At 48.5% G+C, this 21,168-nt stretch overlaps 10 protein-coding genes across 10 annotated transcripts; 5 read left to right on the plus strand and 5 right to left on the minus strand.

The window, feature by feature from the left end:
- Positions 1-80: 80 nt before the first annotated feature.
- Positions 81-2,913, minus strand: EV420DRAFT_1647488 (sulfate transporter family-domain-containing protein; the record flags this gene model as incomplete). The annotated part of the gene is made up of 10 exons (XM_060478046.1): positions 81-268; positions 325-542; positions 600-954; positions 1,008-1,248; positions 1,301-1,630; positions 1,683-2,008; positions 2,073-2,313; positions 2,367-2,601; positions 2,656-2,749; positions 2,802-2,913. The coding sequence occupies 10 exons, from the start codon at positions 2,911-2,913 to the stop codon at positions 81-83; spliced, it is 2,340 nt and encodes a 779-aa protein (XP_060326452.1).
- Positions 2,914-4,278: 1,365 nt separating this feature from the next.
- EV420DRAFT_855359 (fatty acid desaturase-domain-containing protein) lies at positions 4,279-5,740 on the plus strand. The gene has a single exon (XM_060483736.1). The coding sequence runs from the start codon at positions 4,498-4,500 to the stop codon at positions 5,557-5,559; it is 1,062 nt and encodes a 353-aa protein (XP_060326453.1). The 5' UTR covers positions 4,279-4,497; the 3' UTR covers positions 5,560-5,740.
- A 142-nt stretch (positions 5,741-5,882) lies between these two features.
- On the minus strand, positions 5,883-6,955 carry EV420DRAFT_1622300 (ClpP/crotonase-like domain-containing protein; the record flags this gene model as incomplete). Its single annotated transcript, XM_060475791.1, has 6 exons — positions 5,883-6,058; positions 6,116-6,196; positions 6,256-6,414; positions 6,466-6,695; positions 6,833-6,874; positions 6,897-6,955. 6 exons carry the CDS (start codon positions 6,953-6,955, stop codon positions 5,883-5,885), a joined length of 747 nt encoding a protein of 248 aa, XP_060326454.1.
- Positions 6,956-7,341: 386 nt separating this feature from the next.
- On the plus strand, positions 7,342-9,158 carry EV420DRAFT_1567523 (acyl-CoA N-acyltransferase). Its single transcript, XM_060474119.1, has 4 exons — positions 7,342-7,511; positions 7,564-8,331; positions 8,363-8,686; positions 8,742-9,158. The coding sequence occupies exons 2-4, from the start codon at positions 7,716-7,718 to the stop codon at positions 8,891-8,893; spliced, it is 1,092 nt and encodes a 363-aa protein (XP_060326455.1). The 5' UTR covers positions 7,342-7,511; positions 7,564-7,715; the 3' UTR covers positions 8,894-9,158.
- A 287-nt stretch (positions 9,159-9,445) lies between these two features.
- Positions 9,446-11,081, minus strand: EV420DRAFT_855431 (fatty acid hydroxylase). The gene is made up of 4 exons (XM_060483737.1): positions 10,890-11,081; positions 10,216-10,836; positions 10,062-10,162; positions 9,446-10,010 (listed from the first exon to the last, which is right to left on the minus strand). Exons 2-4 carry the CDS (start codon positions 10,662-10,664, stop codon positions 9,655-9,657), a joined length of 906 nt encoding a protein of 301 aa, XP_060326456.1. The 5' UTR covers positions 10,665-10,836; positions 10,890-11,081; the 3' UTR covers positions 9,446-9,654.
- Positions 11,082-11,131: 50 nt separating this feature from the next.
- EV420DRAFT_1622303 (uncharacterized protein) lies at positions 11,132-12,073 on the plus strand (the record flags this gene model as incomplete). Its single annotated transcript, XM_060475792.1, has 3 exons — positions 11,132-11,137; positions 11,317-11,489; positions 11,518-12,073. The coding sequence occupies 3 exons, from the start codon at positions 11,132-11,134 to the stop codon at positions 12,071-12,073; spliced, it is 735 nt and encodes a 244-aa protein (XP_060326457.1).
- Positions 12,074-12,130: 57 nt separating this feature from the next.
- On the minus strand, positions 12,131-12,793 carry EV420DRAFT_855088 (uncharacterized protein). Its single transcript, XM_060483735.1, has 2 exons — positions 12,680-12,793; positions 12,131-12,629 (listed from the first exon to the last, which is right to left on the minus strand). The coding sequence occupies exon 2, from the start codon at positions 12,627-12,629 to the stop codon at positions 12,162-12,164; it is 468 nt and encodes a 155-aa protein (XP_060326458.1). The 5' UTR covers positions 12,680-12,793; the 3' UTR covers positions 12,131-12,161.
- Positions 12,794-12,812: 19 nt separating this feature from the next.
- EV420DRAFT_1630948 (uncharacterized protein) lies at positions 12,813-16,628 on the minus strand. The gene is made up of 15 exons (XM_060476136.1): positions 16,579-16,628; positions 16,513-16,526; positions 16,419-16,457; positions 16,331-16,368; positions 16,197-16,278; positions 15,849-16,146; positions 15,629-15,797; positions 15,204-15,580; positions 15,037-15,150; positions 14,895-14,985; positions 14,742-14,845; positions 14,089-14,472; positions 13,756-14,040; positions 13,263-13,706; positions 12,813-13,209 (listed from the first exon to the last, which is right to left on the minus strand). The coding sequence occupies exons 1-15, from the start codon at positions 16,590-16,592 to the stop codon at positions 13,065-13,067; spliced, it is 2,598 nt and encodes an 865-aa protein (XP_060326459.1). The 5' UTR covers positions 16,593-16,628; the 3' UTR covers positions 12,813-13,064.
- A 134-nt stretch (positions 16,629-16,762) lies between these two features.
- Positions 16,763-19,322, plus strand: EV420DRAFT_1567539 (P-loop containing nucleoside triphosphate hydrolase protein). The gene is made up of 14 exons (XM_060474120.1): positions 16,763-16,945; positions 17,002-17,121; positions 17,170-17,213; positions 17,264-17,365; positions 17,416-17,453; positions 17,541-17,544; positions 17,612-17,741; positions 17,811-17,944; positions 17,994-18,014; positions 18,106-18,252; positions 18,297-18,427; positions 18,485-18,743; positions 18,778-19,005; positions 19,058-19,322. Exons 1-14 carry the CDS (start codon positions 16,771-16,773, stop codon positions 19,145-19,147), a joined length of 1,623 nt encoding a protein of 540 aa, XP_060326460.1. The 5' UTR covers positions 16,763-16,770; the 3' UTR covers positions 19,148-19,322.
- Positions 19,323-19,393: 71 nt separating this feature from the next.
- EV420DRAFT_1483589 (uncharacterized protein) lies at positions 19,394-21,132 on the plus strand (the record flags this gene model as incomplete). The annotated part of the gene is made up of 8 exons (XM_060469998.1): positions 19,394-19,602; positions 19,654-19,725; positions 19,774-20,027; positions 20,053-20,199; positions 20,252-20,310; positions 20,392-20,632; positions 20,744-20,887; positions 21,026-21,132. The coding sequence occupies 8 exons, from the start codon at positions 19,394-19,396 to the stop codon at positions 21,130-21,132; spliced, it is 1,233 nt and encodes a 410-aa protein (XP_060326461.1).
- Between the last annotated feature and the right edge of the window lie 36 nt (positions 21,133-21,168).

A 21,168-nucleotide genomic window follows, 5' to 3' on the forward strand; every position in this document is an offset into this window, starting at 1 on the left:
TCCCAGCTTCAAACTCTACAGTAGCACATCGCGACCGAGCCAAGACGTGCGGCGTTCCATCTCTATCACAATCTAGTACGTCACCGGGAGACAAGGTATGTAGCCCCGGAACTGGCCGAAAACGCGACCACACCCGTCCGTTTCAAGAATTGTAGGCTTTCTTCTGGCAGCATTAACAGGAAACGACGGAAGGAGGGGCGCATTGATGGTTCTATAGGTATGATATCGGCGTGTCCTTCGACAAAGAAGACGATGCGGTCGATGTCAGCTGCACTCAAAACTGCTCAGAAGCACTCCACAATGATCCTTGCAGAAAATTCTTACCTGTACGCGCGATGACCTGTCCAGGAGTATAACATTTCATATGTGCACCCATGCTAACGAAGATATCGATATCATTCTGGGAAGTTGGAACAGAGTCAATGGACTCTGAGCTGTCCTCGGTAATCCTACCGCTCTCAAGCAAAGTCCTCAAGTCAAAGTCGAATAGCTTGCAGAACTTGCGATATATCTCAACATTAGATATTAGTCCAATGCTGTCACTAATGTCTTCAGAAGAATATTAGTTCAAGGTCGGAACACAAAAGAGTCGTAATGACCTGCCTTTTTCTAGGTCAGAGCGGGCGACTTCACTCTGCCGTTCACACCAAGTCAACGCATCTCCGCGTGCTCTGAAGGAAAGGATACCATTTTCCGAGGCCGCTCCTCCCTTCTCAGAGTCAAAAGTCAAGTCAACTCCAGCTCGGTCAAAATCTGCGTGGACTCCAGAACCTTTCTGAACTCCACAGAGCACTAAAATTGTAGATCGGGGCGCTAAATCGCGCACCGCACGCTGAAAGCACTGCGCGGCTGCAGTCTCAAGGCGGTGAACCGTCGACAAATCAACGATAACAAATGCCGGTTGTATCCTCGTGTCGAGGAGCTGGCTTTCTAGAGATGGGATGGTAGCAAAATCTTTGATTGTGCTTTGTGAGCGGTACTCTCAAGCAAATAATGAATCGACCTACAAACATATCCTGATAGAACCACGACACGTGCGTTGACGTCCCGTAGCATGGAGTCGGGGAGATTCTTCTCCAAACTTCCACCACTCTCGATGTCGGTTAGAGTGACGTTCGTAAGTGGATAGGTTGCCGATGGTGTGTGATTGAGCGGTGAAATACGATGCGTAGGGGTGTGTTGCTCTTGATCCTGGCTTTGATGCATATGCGTTTCGTTCCATTCTTCCCATTTCATAACGCGAGCACGCTATTCAAGGGCAGTAAGCACCAATGCATATGAAAGCTTCCAGAGAACTTACAGAGTCAACGACCCCGTACACAAAGTAGACAACTATCGCGGCCCCAATTCCAACGCCAAAGCCTTCCGCAAAGCCCAAAAATGTGCATGCCATCAGAGTTCCCACAACGATACTCCATTCAAGCCAAACGAGAGTCTTGGCAGACTCCCATACAGCCTCAAGAAGGAGCTCGATACCGAGAAAAAGAACCAAGGCCGAAGCCAGCACAGTCGGAACATACGGGAGGAGGAGCCCCGAAGTAAGAAACAAGACAAAGGTAAGAAGTGTTACGAGAGCTGCTTCGAAACGGCCTCCATTGGCGCGAGTGAAGAAGACCGAGTAGGAATATTGCTAACTCAGTACATCAGAGAAATGATAAATCGTAGCACAATTAGAGACCAACCAAGATGTTGGGAGCCGTTCCCGCTATTCCTGCAAGAATGTTTGCTGCGCCTTGACCGAAAAATTCGTGATTCATATCGTAAGGTACATTCAAACTGAATGCTAGCGCAGGGACATATATGGGCAGATTCAAGACGCCAATCACGACCAAAAGTACGATATTTTCAATCGCATTTTTCATCGCCCACCATTCGACCTTGTGGAAATCAAATTCTCTCCAATAGATCCACGCCGTCCCAATGCCGCCTCCGCGGGTTGCAGATGCGTCAACTCTAAAGAGCCAACCATTGGTCACAAGGGTGTCTCTAGGACAATGCAGTGCCCCAACTACGATCCAAAAGATTAATGGGATGGAAAATAGGTAACAGGGCACATAGTACGCATTCTGCACCATACCACGCGTCCAACGATTGATGAGCTGAGATCGCGTGGACACCGACAAGATAAGGGCGGGAAGGAATGAAGCCACAAGAAGTGGGAGGTGAGAGGAACTTGAACAGAACGGAGCCAGCCGAGGAAAGTGTAAGCGCCGGTGAAGATGGAGGAAGCATGAGCCCGAGCCCGAGGATAAACAGTGAAAGACCGATGGCACCGATGGCACCTGTAAGGACAGTCTGAGGAAAATAGGCGACCTTCATGTCTCTTGTAAGGACCAGGGTTGAAACAACAAGCAAAGTAAACATACAAGATTTCCCAGCTTGAGTAGGCCTAAAACGATGAAGGCAAAACCAATCAGAAAACTGGTCATTGCATATGCGGCAAAGACAGTCGGGACTAAGGAAGGGTTGTCGGGACCAAGAACATCGCGGATATCGCTGCCAATGCCTCTCAGAAAGGGCAGTATTTCTATGAGCATTGCTCCTAGAGCTCCTGGAAAGCGCGATCCACCTAATGTCATAGCCACCTGCGAAAGGATTGTGCTTGTCGTAAAGGATGAGAAGCAAGAAGAGAAAAACACGGGATGCAGTGCATACCTCATAATATACATCGACAGACCCTGTATCTGCAAGGCTTGAAAGACTCCATTTGAGCCCTCTTCAGACGGAAAAATAAGCAACCCTGTGGACACTAGAGCAGGAAAATAAGCTTCACCAGCAAGGTTTTGGATCGCTTTTCATACCAGTATCAAGAACGTTGAATAGAGTACCTAGCACCACAGATGGAAGAGCACGGTATAGTCGTCCAGGCGTGTTCGCGATCCAGCGTGCTGAACGAGACCTAACGACCTCCATCGTCAAGGGACAAAGCAGAGAGTAAAGCCCACAATTCGGTCAAAGGTTACTTGCAAGAAAAACGGCAAATCTCCGTTAGGTATTAGTCAGAAAATTCTGGACTGATGGACCGGTCGCCTCGATCATCGATGTCCTCTGACATTCTGATGACTTCTGATCATCGCCCTCCGAGTCGCGGTCTCTCCATGGAAATATTGCTCCACCCAAACTCAGACACAAATAGCCTAGGGCTGCAGACTCGGGTTGGCGCAAACGCGAAAAGTGGGGTCATGATGGATCACCTGAGTGGAACAATGGTGATGAACTACCATTCCCATATGTTAGCCAAGGAATGTGACCGCTGCTGTAAAATTTCGACGTGTTTCAAGAAAAAAAACAACAATGTGCGGTCTCAGCGCCGAAGAACTTGAGACAGCCTTGATGCCCGCCAGTACAAGTTCTTCTCCCGTCTACTGTAGCGTCACTGTGGCAAAATTGAACTGCTGATTCGTGTTGCCCTGATATAAGCAAATCCGAGTCTCAAGAACCACTATACCGTATTTGTAATCTGTACGATAATTTTCCTATTTGTCAGAACGGCTTCACATCAATCAGGATTAACATGTCTCAGTTTATTCTTGGTGTAGCCTCGCATTTTGCAATGAACCAGTTACTCTGTCTGCGCGCGACCCTCATCTGCAAGATGGATATCAAGTCATGCGGGTCTTTGAAACACTACCAAGCTCTTCAGAGCGCTGAAATAGCCATAAAAGACCGACGAATACGCGTGTACGTAACTTTTTGCTAGCTACCGTCAAAAGGTACCGTGATAATCTGTAATAATACAAATATAACTCGGGACTTGTTAGTCCTACCTGCACGGACCTTCAAGCGACTATAAGCTGGAGTTCCAGGATTCAGTGCACCACTTCGCTAGTGTCAACATCGTAAGCTAAAGCTGCAACCATCCACCAGACATACTGGGACTCCGAAAGAAAGGTATTTTCTTGCAAGCGAGTTACAATTTACGTGAAGAAGTACCATTCTCATCGGCAATTTGTGCCAGGCAGGGCTAGTAAGCACTGTGCAAACGGTCAGACTGCAAATGGCTGTGCTTACAGTATTGTAGCACTTCTGACTAAAGTAGTCTTTACGACGTCTTCTCATAGTGTTCAGAACTCATTGCCGAGTCGGAAAAGTCGAAAACAGATGGGGTATCCCTAGAGTTTTGGGGGATGAATATCGTTCTGACGTACCTTTCTGACGTTCCATTCGATCACAGCGGGATTGCGACGTCCCCAACAACCCCGAGCGCAGGCTCACGTGTGGTCTGCTGGAGCTTCGACCTGAAGCAAAACCAGCCCAGACTGCCTGTGAGAAGCATACTATAAGTAAATAGATGCAGGGTACTGATTCAGTAATGTATCTCAGTCGCATTATTATTAGATCAATGGTCACAACTTATGGCCATTGGGATTTCCTCGTGGGTATGCTTGAAAAGCCCGTCGATATTCAGTAACACGCGACGGCGTAGGGCGGTCATACAGGGTATAAAAGAGCGCTGAAAAATGTCTGAAAACCAGTTTAACCCACATCTCCACGACAATGGGACTCACTAGGCCAAACGGCTCAGAAACCAAAGACGCGTGCATCAGGCCGACGCCAGAAGACGAGGCGAGAGCTTTCCGGGAGGCGTTTGCCATAACTACCCGACATAAAGCTCGCGACAATGTTATGGGTGCTCTTACCATCCTTAACAACTATGTTGTCTTTGCTGCCTGTGTCTGGATGTGCGAATACGTCGCGTCGCACTATTCCAATGTGCGTTTGTGGTGGGCGACTTACATTCCTGCGATCATCGTCATTTCTTCCCGTATGCGTGCGATGGAGCACCTCGTTCACGAGGCATCGCACAACAACATCTTCACTAATCCCCGCGCCCACGAGTACACTGAATTCCTTTACGCCTTCCCCGTCTTCCGCTTGCTCAAAGTCTTCCGCACCCTACACTTAGAGCACCACAAATACCTCGGTGACCCTGTCCGCGATGCAGACGTCGTACGGCTCCAGTACCTTGGGTTTATCGGCGACGAACGCCTGAGTGCGGCTCGCTTCTCCTGGCTCATATTTGGCCTCCCGTTCTCGGGATGGCTACACTATGAGTATGTCGTCACTCTCTTCACAGAATTCTGGACGAGCCCCGCTTCATACCCGTGGAAAGTCATCTACTGGGTCACCGTCCTGACAGCGGTGCACCTTTCCAACAAGTGGTCCGGTTTCGCGTTGTACTACGTCGTCCCATGGTTTGGGGTGCTCACCATAACACGTTATTGGGCCGAGGTGGGAGAACACCTCGGCATGGATATGACGGGAAACTTCGGTAATTCACGCACCAACGATGGTTTTCTACAGCGGTGGTGGATCCATCCTCTCAACGACGGTCTCCATGCAGCTCATCATTTGAACAGCCAAGTGCCGTTTCATAAATTGAGGCGTGCACATAAAGAGTTGATGAGGGAGGTTCCGGCTTACAGGGAGAAAAACACGATGTCCAATGGTATCACCGAGACATTTTGGCAGATATACGAATGCCCGACCGTCATCAAGGCTGTGGCAGAACAAGGGCAAGCAGAGTGGCAGAGCGGCCAAGTATGGGCAAAGCGGTAATAACATACAGATAGTTAGACTTCGCTGGGTAGGAGTAGGCCTTAAAAAGCATGAATGACTGAATAATCATAATTCTTATCTTCTCATCGTACCGTCCATGATTCGATCTCCACAACCGTGAGTAGCGTACTTTGAAATGATTAGAAAGAGCTCGTAGTGCGCCTTACCGAACTGGAGTTGCCGTCCGAACGGGGATAGCGTACGTATATGTCGATGTCTTCCCTGCACCGTTCATCGAAGGGGAAATTTAAGCGAAATATTTTCCGAAACATGCATTGTCGCCTTTCAAATTGGGATTGGGCGGGTTGACATTGGATCTATAATTACTTTCCAATGAAAACTGGTGTCCTCTTTTCTTTGAATGCATCCAGGGCTTCCAAACGATCTTGCGTGTCCAGGAGAGGTTCGTAGCACAAGCGCTCATAGTCGAGCGCAGACTCTAGCGGCAGTTCGCAAGATCGAGAAATGGCTGTCTTTGCGGCACGCAGAGCCAACGGTGCTATGCATGTAGAACCTCAGTCCTTGATGTTCGAACTAAAAGCCGGGACACATTTACCACTGTGTGCCATCTCTTCGGCCAATTTCAATGCCCTTTCATAAGCGGTAGAAGATGAATCAGCAAGGTAATCGACGAGACCTGCAGAACATTGTTATTTCAGCATATAATTCTCTGTTTTCGGCTCGGCAGGCACTCACTCAGCTCCAGCGCGTCGGAAGCGGTGAGCGAACGACCCGTGAAAATGAGTTCCTTCGCTTTGTTCATCCCAATGAGACGCGGAGCACGCTGTGTACCTCCAGCTCCTGGTATAATTCCCAGGCGGACTTCAGGGAAGCTGATCTTGGTCACATCTCGGGCTGCGAAACCATCATTCTTACGGCACTGAGAACTATGACGTTTAAGCGCACCGCATATACGGAAATCGCACGTCAGTGCAAGCTCCAGACCTCCTCCAAGTGCAGGACCGTCTATAGCACAGATGGTAGGAAACTCGAGGCGGTCTATGCTACTAAAAACGAGTCGAAGATGAGAAAGAAAGTCGCGGACTTGATCTTCACTCATGGAGCGCCGTTCGATGAGATCCGCGCCTGCGCAAAAAGAACCTGGAGTGGAAGAGTAGAATATGAGCACGTTTAGACTGGCGGATACGTTAGATATTAGTTTTTCAAGTAAAAAACAACATACGATGGCTCTTCGACTGCTTGTTGGATGGCGTTCTCGATGTCCTAGCAGTACTTCATCAGAACTGGATACCAAAAAGCAATATGACTACACACCTGAAGCATTTGGACGCTGATCGCGTTCTTCGATTTCGGTCTAGTTCAGCGCGATGCAGTACACGCCCTTGATGCTAGGGACTTTGTGGAAGTAAGCTTGAGGAGCGGGCTCGCTGGGCATTTCGTCGAATATTTTCGGGGGATTCTCTTTGCGGCTGAGTGAACGAAATGGTAGATCAAAGCAAAGAGCCTGTCGAAATGACACTAAGGCAAAACTCGAAAGGATATTTTCAGCCGCGTATTGACGGCCTTTGACTGGGCATCTGTCCGACAAGTTCCTTATCTGATTAGATTCTAGAAGGAAATATTAATCTCATCAGAAGACATCTTATCTGATTACATCCGTAATCACGCACCCCAAAGTTCTTCGAGTTCCTGGCCAGTAGTCACTCGGACCAGCCAATTGCCCGTTATCAACATGACTGACGCCTAGCATAGATTCTCGACGATTCGCGACAGCATCGAAAGAAAGTCATCTGCTTTGCCAGTCTCCAGGCAAGGAAACGAAATATTCAAATGGTCAACACCTGGCTCCACATGATGGCGCCATTCATTATCGCCGTTGCAATTTTGAAAGACCGTCCGGCGTCCGCGTATTATCTATGTATTCCGACAGTTCCGTAGCCACCGCGTTAGGTGCCAGAAGTTCTCAATTGCAGTTCAAGTGAACAAGTGTGCTGCGATGCTCAAAGTCATTTACTGGAATTCAAAGTTGAGAAATTCACGTACCTTAGCAAATTCGGCCCACGCGGACGCAGGATCTTATCAGATCAGATTGTTCCCGAACTTATCAGATTTCCGCATTCTCCCTCCGAATCCCAGCGAAATCCAACCGTGGTCCATAAAGCGCCGTCGAATACCATCTAAATCGATATCGTCCTATGTCTTCTACCGCAACGCCTGTGGGGTACCGTGCCGAGCATTTCGTCGCACCAGCTGAACAGACATTCAAGCTTCCAGACGGGTCTCCGGTGAACAGTGTGGACACAGAAGGTGTAATCACTGTTACCAGCGGCAATTCTGTTATCACTTTTGCACCGCAGGAGCGTGTTGTGCGAGTCAGTCCGTACGGCATTGTCAATGATGATCGGGCAGTCTCGGAAGCGGTTCTGCTGATCTCGAGTACGACCCCAGTGACGACGCGAGACCTTTGGATTTCCGTTTACGCGTTATGGCTACGAAAAAACGAGGAGGATGTTGTTCCTGTGGTCATTGATGAGACTTTGTCCAATGCAAACGAGCTGCAGAATTACTTCACTTACACTGGCCTTGGACATGTACCAGATGCGTCCAATCCGACAACTCTCCTTCTCTCTCGCCCAGCGTTCTGGCAGAGCGCAGGTGCACCACTAGGATTGTCCTGGTTGCGCGATCCTATTCCATCACCGTCGCTGGCCCCGCTCCCTTCACTCTTTCCTTACGTGCAGTCCTTCACTCGTGGCCCCCACGTCTTGACCACCCATCCTCTCCGGCCACCTCCGACCAGCCCCGGGAGCCGTGATATACTCGCGCTACATCAACTGTCTAGGTGAACTCCTCACATTCACCCATATCGATGCATCGAACCCTGCGCATTTCGAGGCCTACACACGTTGGCAAAATTCTGATCGCGTGAACGTTGGGTGGAGAGAGAAAGGCGACGATGAGCATCATCGCGCATATCTCAAGGACCGACTGGCTGACCCGCATATAATGGGGTTCATTGTGTCTTGGAACGAAGAAGCAGCAGGTTACGGGGAGATGTCGTGGGTAAAGGAGGACCCTATGGGAACATACGTTGGTGGACTGGGAGACTACGATCAAGGCACTCACCTACTCGTGGGCGAAGAAAGGTTTAGAGGCAGACAGCGATGTAAGCTATCCCTGCCTACAGATTCTTCGTTATTTCTTGACCCTACTACTTGCAGTCACCGCTATCATGACTTCAATGAAGCATATGTGCTTCCTTCGCGAACCCAGGACAGAGGTCGTCGTCGGCGAGCCCCGCGCAGACCTACCTATTATCCCTCGTCTTACCGCGTACTTGCCCCAAGAGTTCAACAGAGTGCGTCTTCGATAACTTGTGCTGACGGTAGCTGATCATGATGCGCAGGAATTCGAGCTACCCCACAAAAGAGCAGTGTACTTTGTACTCAGGAGAGAACGCTTCTTCCAGGCAGCAATGTTGTACTAGCTAGGGAATGTCAGAGTTCGCCGCTGCAGATATGACCTATAGTAGTTGCGAGACGTACCAATCAATGATGAGCGAATTTTGTCATCCAGTGGGTCTTGTTTTCGCCGTTGGCTTGATGTCGTGGACGCATATCCTGACACACATGGGAGAACCTAGCAGGGTAGGCATCGTAAAGATAGGAAAGAGAAGGCAAAGAAAGTAAAGAACTTTGAAAGACGAAATTACGCATTCTCAGTCAGGGTCGGAAGTTGAATTGATGCCAAAGATCACGATCACGCCACCTGCTAGGGCTGCATACAGAACAAACTTGAAGCAAACGTCTCTAATCCACCTCCAAAGAGATTTTCAATGTGCATGGTACATGGTACAAGGTCTCACCATCACAAAAAAATTCATTAACTTTTAAAATTCCTGACAGAGAGATCTATCATGGAATGTTCATGCCGTTTGAACCGTTTCTAATGCCAGCTCTGCCGCTTTCTATGGTCCATTTTGCGTACCATCATGACAAGGAATCGTATCAAATGTCAAACTGGGGATTACCTCGATGTGTCGCCATTCTGAAGTCATCGAGCTGCACATTCGTTTGCGAATTTTTCTGTACATCATACAAATTATGCAAGGGTCAGATCCGCGGCAAATTTCTATCATTGCTCCTTCCTCTTTCCCCGTAATTTTACTTCTAGTAACGGGTCGAGCTCTTTTTCCGGTTGCCGGTAAGACCCACCCATCTTATCCGCCCAGGTAAAATATTGACCGTAATTAACAGTAAAATACAGATGGTGTAAAGTGTGATGCGCGGGTCCATTGATAACGGTCTCGAGGGGGTGACCAGTGATCATGTCGGAATCATGGATGAGAATGGTCCATATGTTCACGGTCACGAAAAGACTGAGATACACAATGCGATGGAGAGGAAAGATGAAGACGAACAAATGGTAGGGAATTGACTGGAGGTAACCATCGACAGGGTGGAACGCATATGCAGACCATGGAGTTGGAACTACCGGATAGTCAGAAACTTAGGTAGCCACAGGATAGAAAGACCTCGTACCGATCCATTTGTGGTGAGGCTTGTGCAGTATTTTGTATAAAAACGGAATATGCAGCCATCTGTGTATCCAATAGATGCAGTAGTCAGTGAACAAAAGAAACCTGTTGACTTGTTAGGATTACGCGAGAAAATACCAGGGAATACAAATACTGACATTGGGATGCTGATAACCAAGTATGTCCAACCATAAGTATCAAGGCCGTCATACAGTTTGCTATAACCCATCACCTCTGCCTGAAACAACGGCACGGTGAGAAGAGTCATAACGGGGAACGCCTTGAGACTCGTGATGATCTCAAGTCGAACTTGGTTGGGAAGAAATCTTGGGTGATGCATCATGTCGTGGTTGAAGATGAAGGTGTACGACAGCCACGAAAACGTGAAGTAGAGAGCGTGGACACCGAGCAGGGTCAACACAGCCAGAGAGATTATTTGACGGGGAGGGTAGTCGCGTGGCCACGATGAAGTCGGGGCGGATAACGATATTGAGTCCCAGTCTCCATATATGTGGAATGTGCTAGATATATTCGCGTAGAGTGGGAAAATATGCGCCCAGACTTTGTCAAGAACCAGATCATCGGCAGTGTTTAGTACGAAATCCATGGGAAACTGGGTTCGGTGTGAAGACAGATGCTAAGAGTCGACAATTTTATGAGACACGGCATTGCACCATTTTGGTGTCGCACCACTTTTAGGTTGATTTTTTTTTCTGCTCGCTCCGGTTTTCCGGTCTCAAAGAGTTGGTTGTCCAGGGCCGGGCGGCAAGTTTAAATCCCTGTCAAATCCAGTGTTAGGACTATTCAATACCGATAGAGGTAGTGCAGCCACCTTGCAAAAAAAACCGTTGACAATAAAGTCCGCTAAATAGCTCCGTTCGAAGCATTTCCCTGCCCAGACCGTTTCCAAATACCTGTTGTAAAATTCCGATGGAAAAAGGAAGGAAGCTTTATTACCCTACCTGGTTCCTGAATAGAAAAACGTGATAGATTGTTGAGCGAGCCATAGCCCAATTATTCTTGTAAAAATCGCGAAAAAAAACCAGCATAATCTACAAGCCAGCCTCAGCCAGCATGACAGTCCAGCGGATGCAGTTTCTAGTGGTTAAAAGTCCGGTCCGATCATCCGGCAGTCTCATCTTCCAGTCACGATGTTTGGACCGATACTACGCGCCTACACCCTGATTTGCAACCACATTCGACGATTACTTTTTCCCCTTCTACTTAAACGCGCGCAGCGGCTGTATCCTCGCATTCAGCACCATGTCCGGCGTCTCACGAAATCTACTGTCGTGAAGACAGTAACCCTGTCTATGGGCTGTTCGTCGAGGCAGAAGGCCATGCGTTTTGTCGCTGAACATACTTCCATCCCTGTACCGAAGATGTACGATGTCTGGGCTTCCGATGACAAGATTGGCTACCTCGTCATGGAGTATATCGAAGGGCGATCGCCTTGACAGGAAATGGCGCTCACTTACCCATGACCAGAAAGTCACAGTTATGCGTACACTGAGGGGTTATGTCGACCAGTTGCGCGCGGTCCAGCAACCCGGTAAAGCGGGGTGGATTGGGTCCGTTTCTGGCCGAGCATGCCTGGACTTGGCATTAATTGATGCGCTCAGCGGCCCGTTCGCCAGCGAGGAAGAGTACAATGATTGGAGAATTTCGCTTTTCTCATGGTACGCCAACGAAAGCCCCAAAGTCAAGCATCAGTTGGATGACATTCGACAGCAAATGCGACACGATCACTGCATTGTCCTGACACACGGTGATATCGCCCGCAACAATGTGCTCATCCGTGTGGATGGAGACGGCCCCGGCAATGTCTCCGTCGTCGCGCTGATTGATTGGGGTCAAACGGCATGGCGTCCGGAATATTGGGAGGCCAGAAAGTTCTACTGGGTTGCACCCCGGAACGACTGGTTTTCCTTGGGCGAAGAACTGCTATTGTCGGGATATCAGAAAGAAATCGAGATAGAAGAACGACTTTTACTTATCTCAGGTCCCCCTCGGTAGTGTACATAATGCAGTCTATACCATAGCGTACGTATTTTTCAACCTTTGGAACGACCTCTTATTCACTAGCTATTCTCCAGCACCGATCTTAATTCGACTCTCCGTACAGTCTCTCATACACAGCGTCCTCACCATTCTCCCACTTCTCCCTGTCTTCCGCCAACTCTTTTCGGATTCTTGCCTCATTGACGTGAGCAAAAATTATCCCAAAGTCCCTCAACGAGCGCAATGCATGCACTACCCACGTCTGGCAGTCCCATGATTCATCGTGCCGGATGACAGGAACATCTTTCAACGCCTTCCGTACGGCATCCAATAGATTGCAAGGAATGTTGCCGACATGACACCCTCCGCACAACGTTACGGACCGCAGGAAACTAGTACTTTTCCGGAATGTTTCGTAGTGGAAGGTGTCCAACATTCCTTGGATTTCGTGGATTTCGACTTCATTCAGGGAGTACAAGATTGCGAGGCTCCAGTGCTCGGTCCTTCGTGGATGGATTCGAAGGGAATACTGGGCGACTATGATGGGTACCACTGCCGTGTCAGAAGACATCTGGATGTTCACCATTAGTGGCCATCGTCGGATGAGGAATCGTCGTTTACTTTGTGTCTGTACGAGTTGCTTCGAGAATGAAGGGATAGATTGAGCTTCCGGGGCTTATCCAGGCCTTATAGCGAGTCGGCTCTTTCCGATTACATTACTTTTTACGATTTCAAGGCCAGCGACATCAACTTTAGCGAAGCCCACTGGCATCTGATTTGGGATTTACAACCCTACTTCTTGAGCAAAGAAAAGAAGGACTTCCGATCTAGTAAAAACAGGCTCAAGATAGATCGTCACGAGTTAACCACAGTGTAGTTATATCACAGAACCTTAGGATACAAACAGTCAGGATATTCAGGCAAATATCGTTGTATGCAGGTAGCTGTAACTGAGATACTCAGCACACAAAAATGCAAGCGGCCCCCGCTCGGACCATTTGCCAATCTAAATGGACTCGTCCAGGCATCGAAGCTTCAAAAAGACATCGCTACCTAGTGTATACATCAGCGAAAAGGGTTCAACAGCGGGCCAACATTGTGGCTCACCCCATCCTTCCAGTGATTTCAAATCCAGCGTACCACCGAAATACCTAAATAAAGGAAATTCTTGAGTTTAAATACACCTTTCCACACGCACACTCACTTGGCGTAGAGCTTACTCATCGGTAAACCATAGCCCAGGCCTGCAATGGTTCCCATACCCGTTTGTAGACCTTTCTTAGTTATCTCACCGAATAGACTGCCTTCACCATTTGCATCCCCGATGGCAGCGCTACCTCCGATGTATTGTGCAGCATATGGTCCACCGCCGCTATCATCTTCATCGGCGTTTCTGCCAGCAGTAGTAAACGCATACGAAAATATGCGTAGCATGTTTGTAGGAGATATCCCGCCCCCCTGGTCGCGGATTCGCACAGAAAAGTACTTCGGACCAGGAACTGGCGCAGCTGGCGGAGGGGATAGAGTAATAACGACAGGAGGGAGAGCCTTGGAGGATTGAGATTGCCTGCTATAGTGTTCGACGGTCGCGCGGAAGGAGTTCTTGAGAATCTCTGTTAATATATACTCCAGGTGCACGGGCACGTAACTGTGGTAACATTAATGAGGGCGCAGGTAACTAGAATCGTGATACTTACGGAAAGGTGGCATCGACGACTCCGTTAATCGAAATGGTTGGACTGGCGCCTAATGTCGCTTCACACAGCTCTTTGACAAAAGAACCACAGCTGTGAATCATGCCTGCAGGAGAACACTTTCTATCAATAACTCCTACTTGGCCGGTATGATCCTGGCTTTTGAGCGCGTCTGATAGTGCGATATGCTGCTCTGCCATCAACCGCACCGATATCCGGTTTCGAATGGCGCCGTCGAGGAAATGACTAACTTGAGTCGGTGATAGATATCGAGAGCATTCCTGAAACCTGTTTCATGGTTATGAGGATATGCGACAGCAAGAGTATTATACGCACCCCTTCGCCATTGTTGGAATATCATTTGCGTGGCTCTCCACCAACATCTTCAGCTCTTCTGCGAGGATTGCATTGTCTTCTATGGTCCTAGGAATGGGATAATTTGCAAGGAATTGGAAGCTTTCGCGGTGGGCGTTCAAAGTACTCGCTATGAAGGGATTAGTGCCAACGATGAACGGCAGCGTCTCCAACGAATGGATACGGAATGCGAGGCCTCGCGGAATTTCGGATAAAACAAATTCGCTTGACTGGAGAACGGATTCTGCAGTCAATGGTCGACCAAAGGATATCAATTGAGACAGGTTTAGAGACGATGGCGGCGAAGCAGCATCGTAACGAGCCAGCAATTGACTAATCTCTGCCGACGTTGCTGGCGGCGCTCGTCTGTAGTAGCGTCGACATTGTCGCAAAGGTGGGTGCTTGAAGACGCGAGAAATCATCGTAAAGGAGAAAGAAGAAAGTTCACTACATGACAGTGCAACTTAAAGGAGTTTATTCGAGGTGGCAGTTCAGACACTCATGTCGGGCCGGATCATGGTTCATATCTTAAATAAACGTCGTAACATTATACAGTAACTAATTGTACACTTGATAAAGAGGCCTGAAAACCAAAGTCAGTGGGAAACGGCTCGTATAAAATGACCTCAACTTACGTGCTGGAAAATTTGGTGCCCTGCCGGACAACTTTCTCTACGGCATCCAGGAAATCGCGTTCCGAGGCCACCTTCCGCCGGGCACGGATGGCGAACATCCCAGCCTATTCCCAGATTAGCGAGTTGCAACCAAAAATGATCACACACACATACCTCTGTTGCCACGGATCTCAGTTCAGCACCAGTTGTATTGGGACATAGCCGAGCAATGAGATCGAAACGAATGTCTCTCTCAACACTCATACTACGGGAGACATGTGTGAGACAGAGTTAATAGAGGTTAGCGTAATCATACCTTCGAGCGTGGATCTTGAGGATGTGGGCTCGTCCTTCGTTATCTGGCAAGGAGAACTCTATCCGACGATCTAATCGTCCAGGTCGCATAAGTGCAGGGTCCAGGGTATCCGGTCTTTGAAAAGACGCGTTAGAACGGAACGGAACGAAGCAGCACGAAAGACTTGCCGGTTGGTAGCCATAAGCACCTTGATGTTCCCTCTCGGATCGAAACCGTCCAGTTGGTTGATTAGCTCCAGCATGGTCCGCTGCACCTCGTTGTCTCCACCAGCACCATCATCAAAACGTGCACCACCAATAGCATCAACTTCATCAAAGAAAATGATGCAAGCCTTCTTACTCCTGGCCATTTCGAACAGCTCCCGAACCATACGCGCACCTTCACCGACGTATTTCTGGACGAGCTCAGATCCAATGACACGGATGAACGTCGCGTCTGTTCGATTCGCGACCGCACGAGCACATAACGTTTTGCCGGTTCCTGGAGGTCCAAAGAGGAGAACGCCTTTCGGAGGATCGATGCCAAGATTAACGAAGCGCTCAGGCTGAAAACATTTGAGTAATATAGGCGAATACGAGGATAGACCACATACTGATAGAAGAGGTGTCTCGACAACTTCTCGAAGCTTTTCGATCTGCTCTTTGCAACCCCCAACGTCTGAATACGTGACATCCGGTTTCTCCTCGACTTGCATCATTGTGACGGAGGCGTCAATTTTCGGCGGAAGGGGGATCTGTATTTGGTACTTTGTCCGGTCGACACTAAGTCGGCCTCAGCATAAAGCGTCCAATAACCAAAGTTTGATAACCCACCCAACGCGCATACCCTCTTCAATGTCTGTAGGAGCCACCCGATCGCCTAGTCCAACAACAAACTTGGCTATCTGTCGGATGTTGATAACATACTTGTCTTGTTCATCTGCACCCTTTTGACCTTGCATAGCTCCCAGTGGGTTTACGGCTTTGGCGGCTTCTGCCAATTTGGGGTCGACAGGTATTATCTTTGTACACCGTGCAACTTGTAAAGGGTGTTCTTCGGACATCCTCTGCCTATCGGCGGCAAGATCCCACAAATTCGGGGCAGCGAGACCAGTGTCGGATTCCTTGACGCCTGTTGAGATGTTACAAATGGTTGGCAAGTCGGCAAATGAGTAGACTGGCCTAGTTTCTCATTGATGCGCTTTTGTATATCCTTGATGTCAGACTCGACTTTCTTCAGGGTATGTGCATAAGGGCCTTGTCCCTACAAAAGGCGTTAAGAGTGCATGCCGCGACAGAGCGAGTATATAAATTACATAAGTCTTCAGGATTTGAATATCGCTGTCATCGAGAGCTAACAAAGCAATTAAGCCGCACAGCAGCAGGCATATGGCGGACACTGACCGACAATCTTTTCCTCCTTCTCGTCGACCTTCTTCTCGTCTGTCAATGGTTTGCGTCAGATACAGTTGGCTCGAGAACGTGGATGCTACCGTACATTTTTCCCAATCACTAAGAAGAAATGGTCAGAACGATAGACAGATGACAAGGAACAGATGCATACGCTTTCGGAGGCATGATGATGAGTGCAAGAGGTCAAGTTCACGGTCAGAATTGCTGCTTCAGCGAAAAGTGACGCGTCGCTCACGTGAGAAGCGGCAAATGCCGGGTAGCCGGTGACGCTCTTGATTGTACCGCTTCTGTGGTCCAACTCCTGAATACTTACTCCCATCTTGCCCCCAATATTCCCCTATCAATGGCCGGTGCACTGCAGAATGCAAAGAGAGACCTTCCCAAGATCCAAGATGAGGATAGGGAGAGCAGATTCGGCCAGGTCTTTGGCGTTTCAGGACCCGTCGTGATTGCCGAAAATATGGTCGGTGCAGCTATGTATGAGCTCGTGCGAGTAGGTCACGATGAACTTGTTGGAGGTACGATATATCATAGAAGTTGGTGGAGGATTTACACCAATAAATGTTCGTTCCAGAGGTCATTCGTATCGAGGCCGACAAGGCAACAATTCAGGTCTACGAGGAGACTTCTGGTGTAACTGTTGGTGACCCTGTCTTGAGGACAGGAAAGCCACTGAGTGTTGAACTCGGACCTGGTGTGTTTGTCGCTTGAGTTGTAAAGGCAGACTACTCACGCCCGCCAGGTCTTATGGGCAATATCGTGGATGGTATTCAGCGGCCCCTACGAGTGCGTTTCAATCCCATGGACGTGCTCCTACGAAGTTAACAAGATCCTAGGCGATCCAAGAACTCTCTAAGTCTATCTATATTCCACGCGGTATCAACACGGATGCATTGGATCGGTCGCTGGTATGGGACTTCAAACCCACCACTTTTAAAGTTTGTCGCCAAGGTCATGACATCAGACAGCGTAGCTTATCATCCTGCAGGTTGGTGACCATATATCAGGCGGTGATATTTTCGGTAGGTGTTTACGAAAACTCTCTTGTCGACAATCACAAAATCATGCTACCTCCTCGCGCCCTTGGTACCATCACCCATATTGCTGAGAAAGGCAGGTTATGCTGTTGATGTACGTGTCAGGCGCTACAAAGAACTAGCGCGGGCGGCTTATCTGTATCTTAGGACATTGTTCTGGAAACTGAGTTCGATGGCAAGACTACCAAGCATACCATGATGCAGCTATGGCCTGTCCGTGCGCCTCGACCTGTCACCGAAAAGCAGACCGCAGACCACCCGTTACTTACGGGTCAACGTATTCTTGACGCTCTCTTCCCGTCAGTGTTTATATTTTCAATCCGGACTTGATCTGATCCTTCTTTAGTTGTGTGCAAGGCGGTACAACTGCCATTCCTGGTGCTTTCGGCTGCTGGAAAAACAGTCATCTCGCAAGCGCTCTCCAAATATTCAAACAGTGATATTATTGTGTATGTTGGATGCGGGGAGCGTGGAAACGAGGTTAGTACAGATCCCGACTGGTCGATGTCATTCTAACATAAGTTTGCAGATGGCTGAAGTCTTGATGGAGGTGCATATCCTTCTTCTTTCGCCCAGTCCTCCGATTCTGACAAAACCATTATAGTTCCCCGAGCTCACCATGGACGTTGGCGGCCGTCAAGAACCCTATTATGAAACGCACGACGCTCGTTGCAAACACCTCAAATATGCCTGTCGCTGCTCGTGAAGCCTCTATCTATACTGGAATTACGCTTTCGGAATATTTCCGTGACCAAGGAACTAACGTTGCCATGATGGCTGACTCGACCGTCTCGCTGGGCAGAGGCACTTCGTGAAATTTCTGGTCGTTTAGCTGAGATGCCTGCCGATTCCGGTTATCCCGGCATATCTCGGAACGAAACTAGCCAGTTTCTACGAGCGAGCTGGAAAGGTGGTTTGTCTCGGCAATCCTCATCGACAAGGGACTGTTTCAATAGTTGGAGCGTTAGTAATTCACTCCTTCTCGTGTCCTTGGCGCTGACTGCATGTCAATTCAATCAGTGTGTCACCTCCCGGTGGTGATTTCTCTGATCCCGTTACGGCGTCTACTCTTAGTATCGTCCAAGTGTTCTGGGGTCTTGACAAGAAGCTTGCTCAAAGAAAACATTTCCCATCCGTCAACTGGTCGCTTTCTTATTCCAAGTACACGAAGGTCTTGGAGCCCTACTACGAGACGACGGAGCCTGGTTTCGTCGAACTACGAACGAAGACAAAGGAGATTCTCCAGAAAGAAGAAGATCTTGCGGAAATTGTTCAATTGGTTGGAAAGAGCGCTTTGGGAGAGAATGAAAAAGATCACACTGGAAGTTGCACGGATGTTGAAGGACGATTTCCTGCAGCAAAATGGTATGAGCGAGTACGACAGATATTGCCCATTCTACAAGACCAGTGGAATGCTGCGAAACTTCGTTGGGTTCCACGATGCGGCCCTCAAAGCCATCTCCCAGACTGACATGACCTTCGCCCAAATTAAGGATTCGGCTGGCGATCTCATGTTCAAGCTGTCTCAAATGAAATTCGAGGTATGTTTTCGATTCCGGTCAGCATCCGAGCCCCAAATTGACTCCATTTCAGTCACCATCGCAGGGAAAGGAAGATGTGAAGTCGAAGCTAGATGCATTGTATACCGAAATTCAGGACAAGTTCCGGCAACTGGCGGAGTGATTTTTGTCTTGTACGTTTGTCGATTTACATATCATGGACGCCTATTACCTTGCTGGATGCCTTTTAGCCTAATGATAATATACCAGACCGTATTATATAGCCTCCGATCGAGATTTGTCGATTGTAAGCGTCATAGACTGGAGGGTCTCGTCATCCTGTGGCTGCCGCGTCCAAGTGTCGTAATATGAGACTTCTGACCGGTATTTGTACAGAGAATTCGTTCACGCTTTCTCTCGCTTTACCAGCATGGCGTTCCAAAAGCTTGTCCTCATTGTCCTTAGCTGCGCCTTTTTGGCGTCTTCTCTACCAGGGTCTTTGGTCAAATTTGATACAGAGTCGATTCAGCGACCTCTTCAACCCATAAAAGCTGGTATTCAAAAGGTCATATTCCACGAAGATGGACCGCCAACGTTTGAAAACAAAACGATCTACGAGGTAATTAAAGGTGACCCAAGGTACGATTTCTTCAATGATTTAGGTTACAGCCAGACTGAATCACCCGTCAGGTTCACTCGCCTCACTAGAGCGATCAAGTTCAGCGACGATATCGTTGATCAGTTGAATGATTCCTCCGTCAGGTTGGTGTTCAAAATACTGCTTTACACCCCACTGACCGTATAATCTAGAGTGACCTTCTTTGCTACACCTGACTGGGCCTTACACAAGCCCAAGGAAGATGCACTTCAGGATCTACTTCGCTACAACGGTGACGTCATGCAAGCGCAACCAGAAATGTACGACTTATCCACCGCGATCCATGCGTATGAGGAACTAGCCGCCATGGAGTCATCTCACGATGATTCCGAAAAGAAGCGGCACAGAAAGTTCCTCAGGATGCTTATCCGTATTATTCTATCATATCATATCATTCCCTGGCGAAGTAGATACTCAGAAGCTCTCCGAAGTGTCCACCTATCCGACCAATCTTTCGCTTCGCTTTGCTATGCACGACGAGCCTCAACGTATACGGGTGGAGAGTTCTCTAATTCCTCCCAGCACAACTGTCAATTTCTACAGCAAAGTGGTCAGCGCCAATACTCAGACGATGAACGGTACGCATTCATTCATCTTTCTCAAGTTACCAAAATTGATCGTCTTATACAGGCTTGATCCATGTGGTCAATCATCCTACTCATCCCTCCCATTACCGCCTTCCGGGAATTGTACATGGTTCCTACAATGTTTTCGATATTTGTGGGTGCATGCGACTGACAGCATCTCAACGTCTCTGATTTTCATGCCAGACATCCGCCTGGCAACGGTCTGGTCTTACTGATGCTTTGGATTTGCGCTGGGTCCATGGCAAGGGAAACAAGAAGGGACATATAAAGGGTACTTCCGTGACCACGGCTTTCGTACCTACGAATCACGCTTTCGAGTTATTGCCGAAGCAGTTGCAACACTACCTGTTTTCTCCCTTCGGTGCCCACACTCTCAAGAAGTTGTTACAATTCCACGTCATCCCAGATCTCAGCCTTCACACAGGTATGTATCTTCGATGTCTGACTTAACATAGGCTGATTTTGTACTTCTAGATTACATCTACAACGCATTCTTCTGGTCACGAACATTCTATTCCAAGAGTTCACCGCACAGACGAAACGTATGATGATCCATTGGCTCGATTCCTTGGAGAAATAGTCGATACGGAGGAGTATTCCGTCAGCGATGGATCTAGCGAATTGATTTCGTCGGTTAACATCACCGCTCCCACCCTCCTTCCGCAATCATCCACTCAGGGTTAATATCCTGAAGTTCAACGTGACATTGCCCTTCCCGGGGCCACGTCGTCCTCATCATGTCGTCACGAGGATGTATGCCAATGGCCAGCGTGTTGCAGTTCCCTGATGTTGTAGCCTTGAATGGGGCTATGCATAGTATGGGTACACTTTTGGATCCCAGGAAGATGGGTACACGATAATAGCGAAGAATCCGATTGGGAGGATTGGGAGGAATGGTTGCCCAAGTGGGCAATGGAAGCTTGAATGTGTTTGGTAATCAGAGTTTGTGTACGATAATAA

The sequence above is a fragment of the Desarmillaria tabescens genome (assembly GCF_030435595.1).
Source record: "Desarmillaria tabescens strain CCBAS 213 chromosome Unknown EV420scaffold_42, whole genome shotgun sequence".
Lineage (NCBI taxonomy): Eukaryota > Fungi > Basidiomycota > Agaricomycetes > Agaricales > Physalacriaceae > Desarmillaria > Desarmillaria tabescens.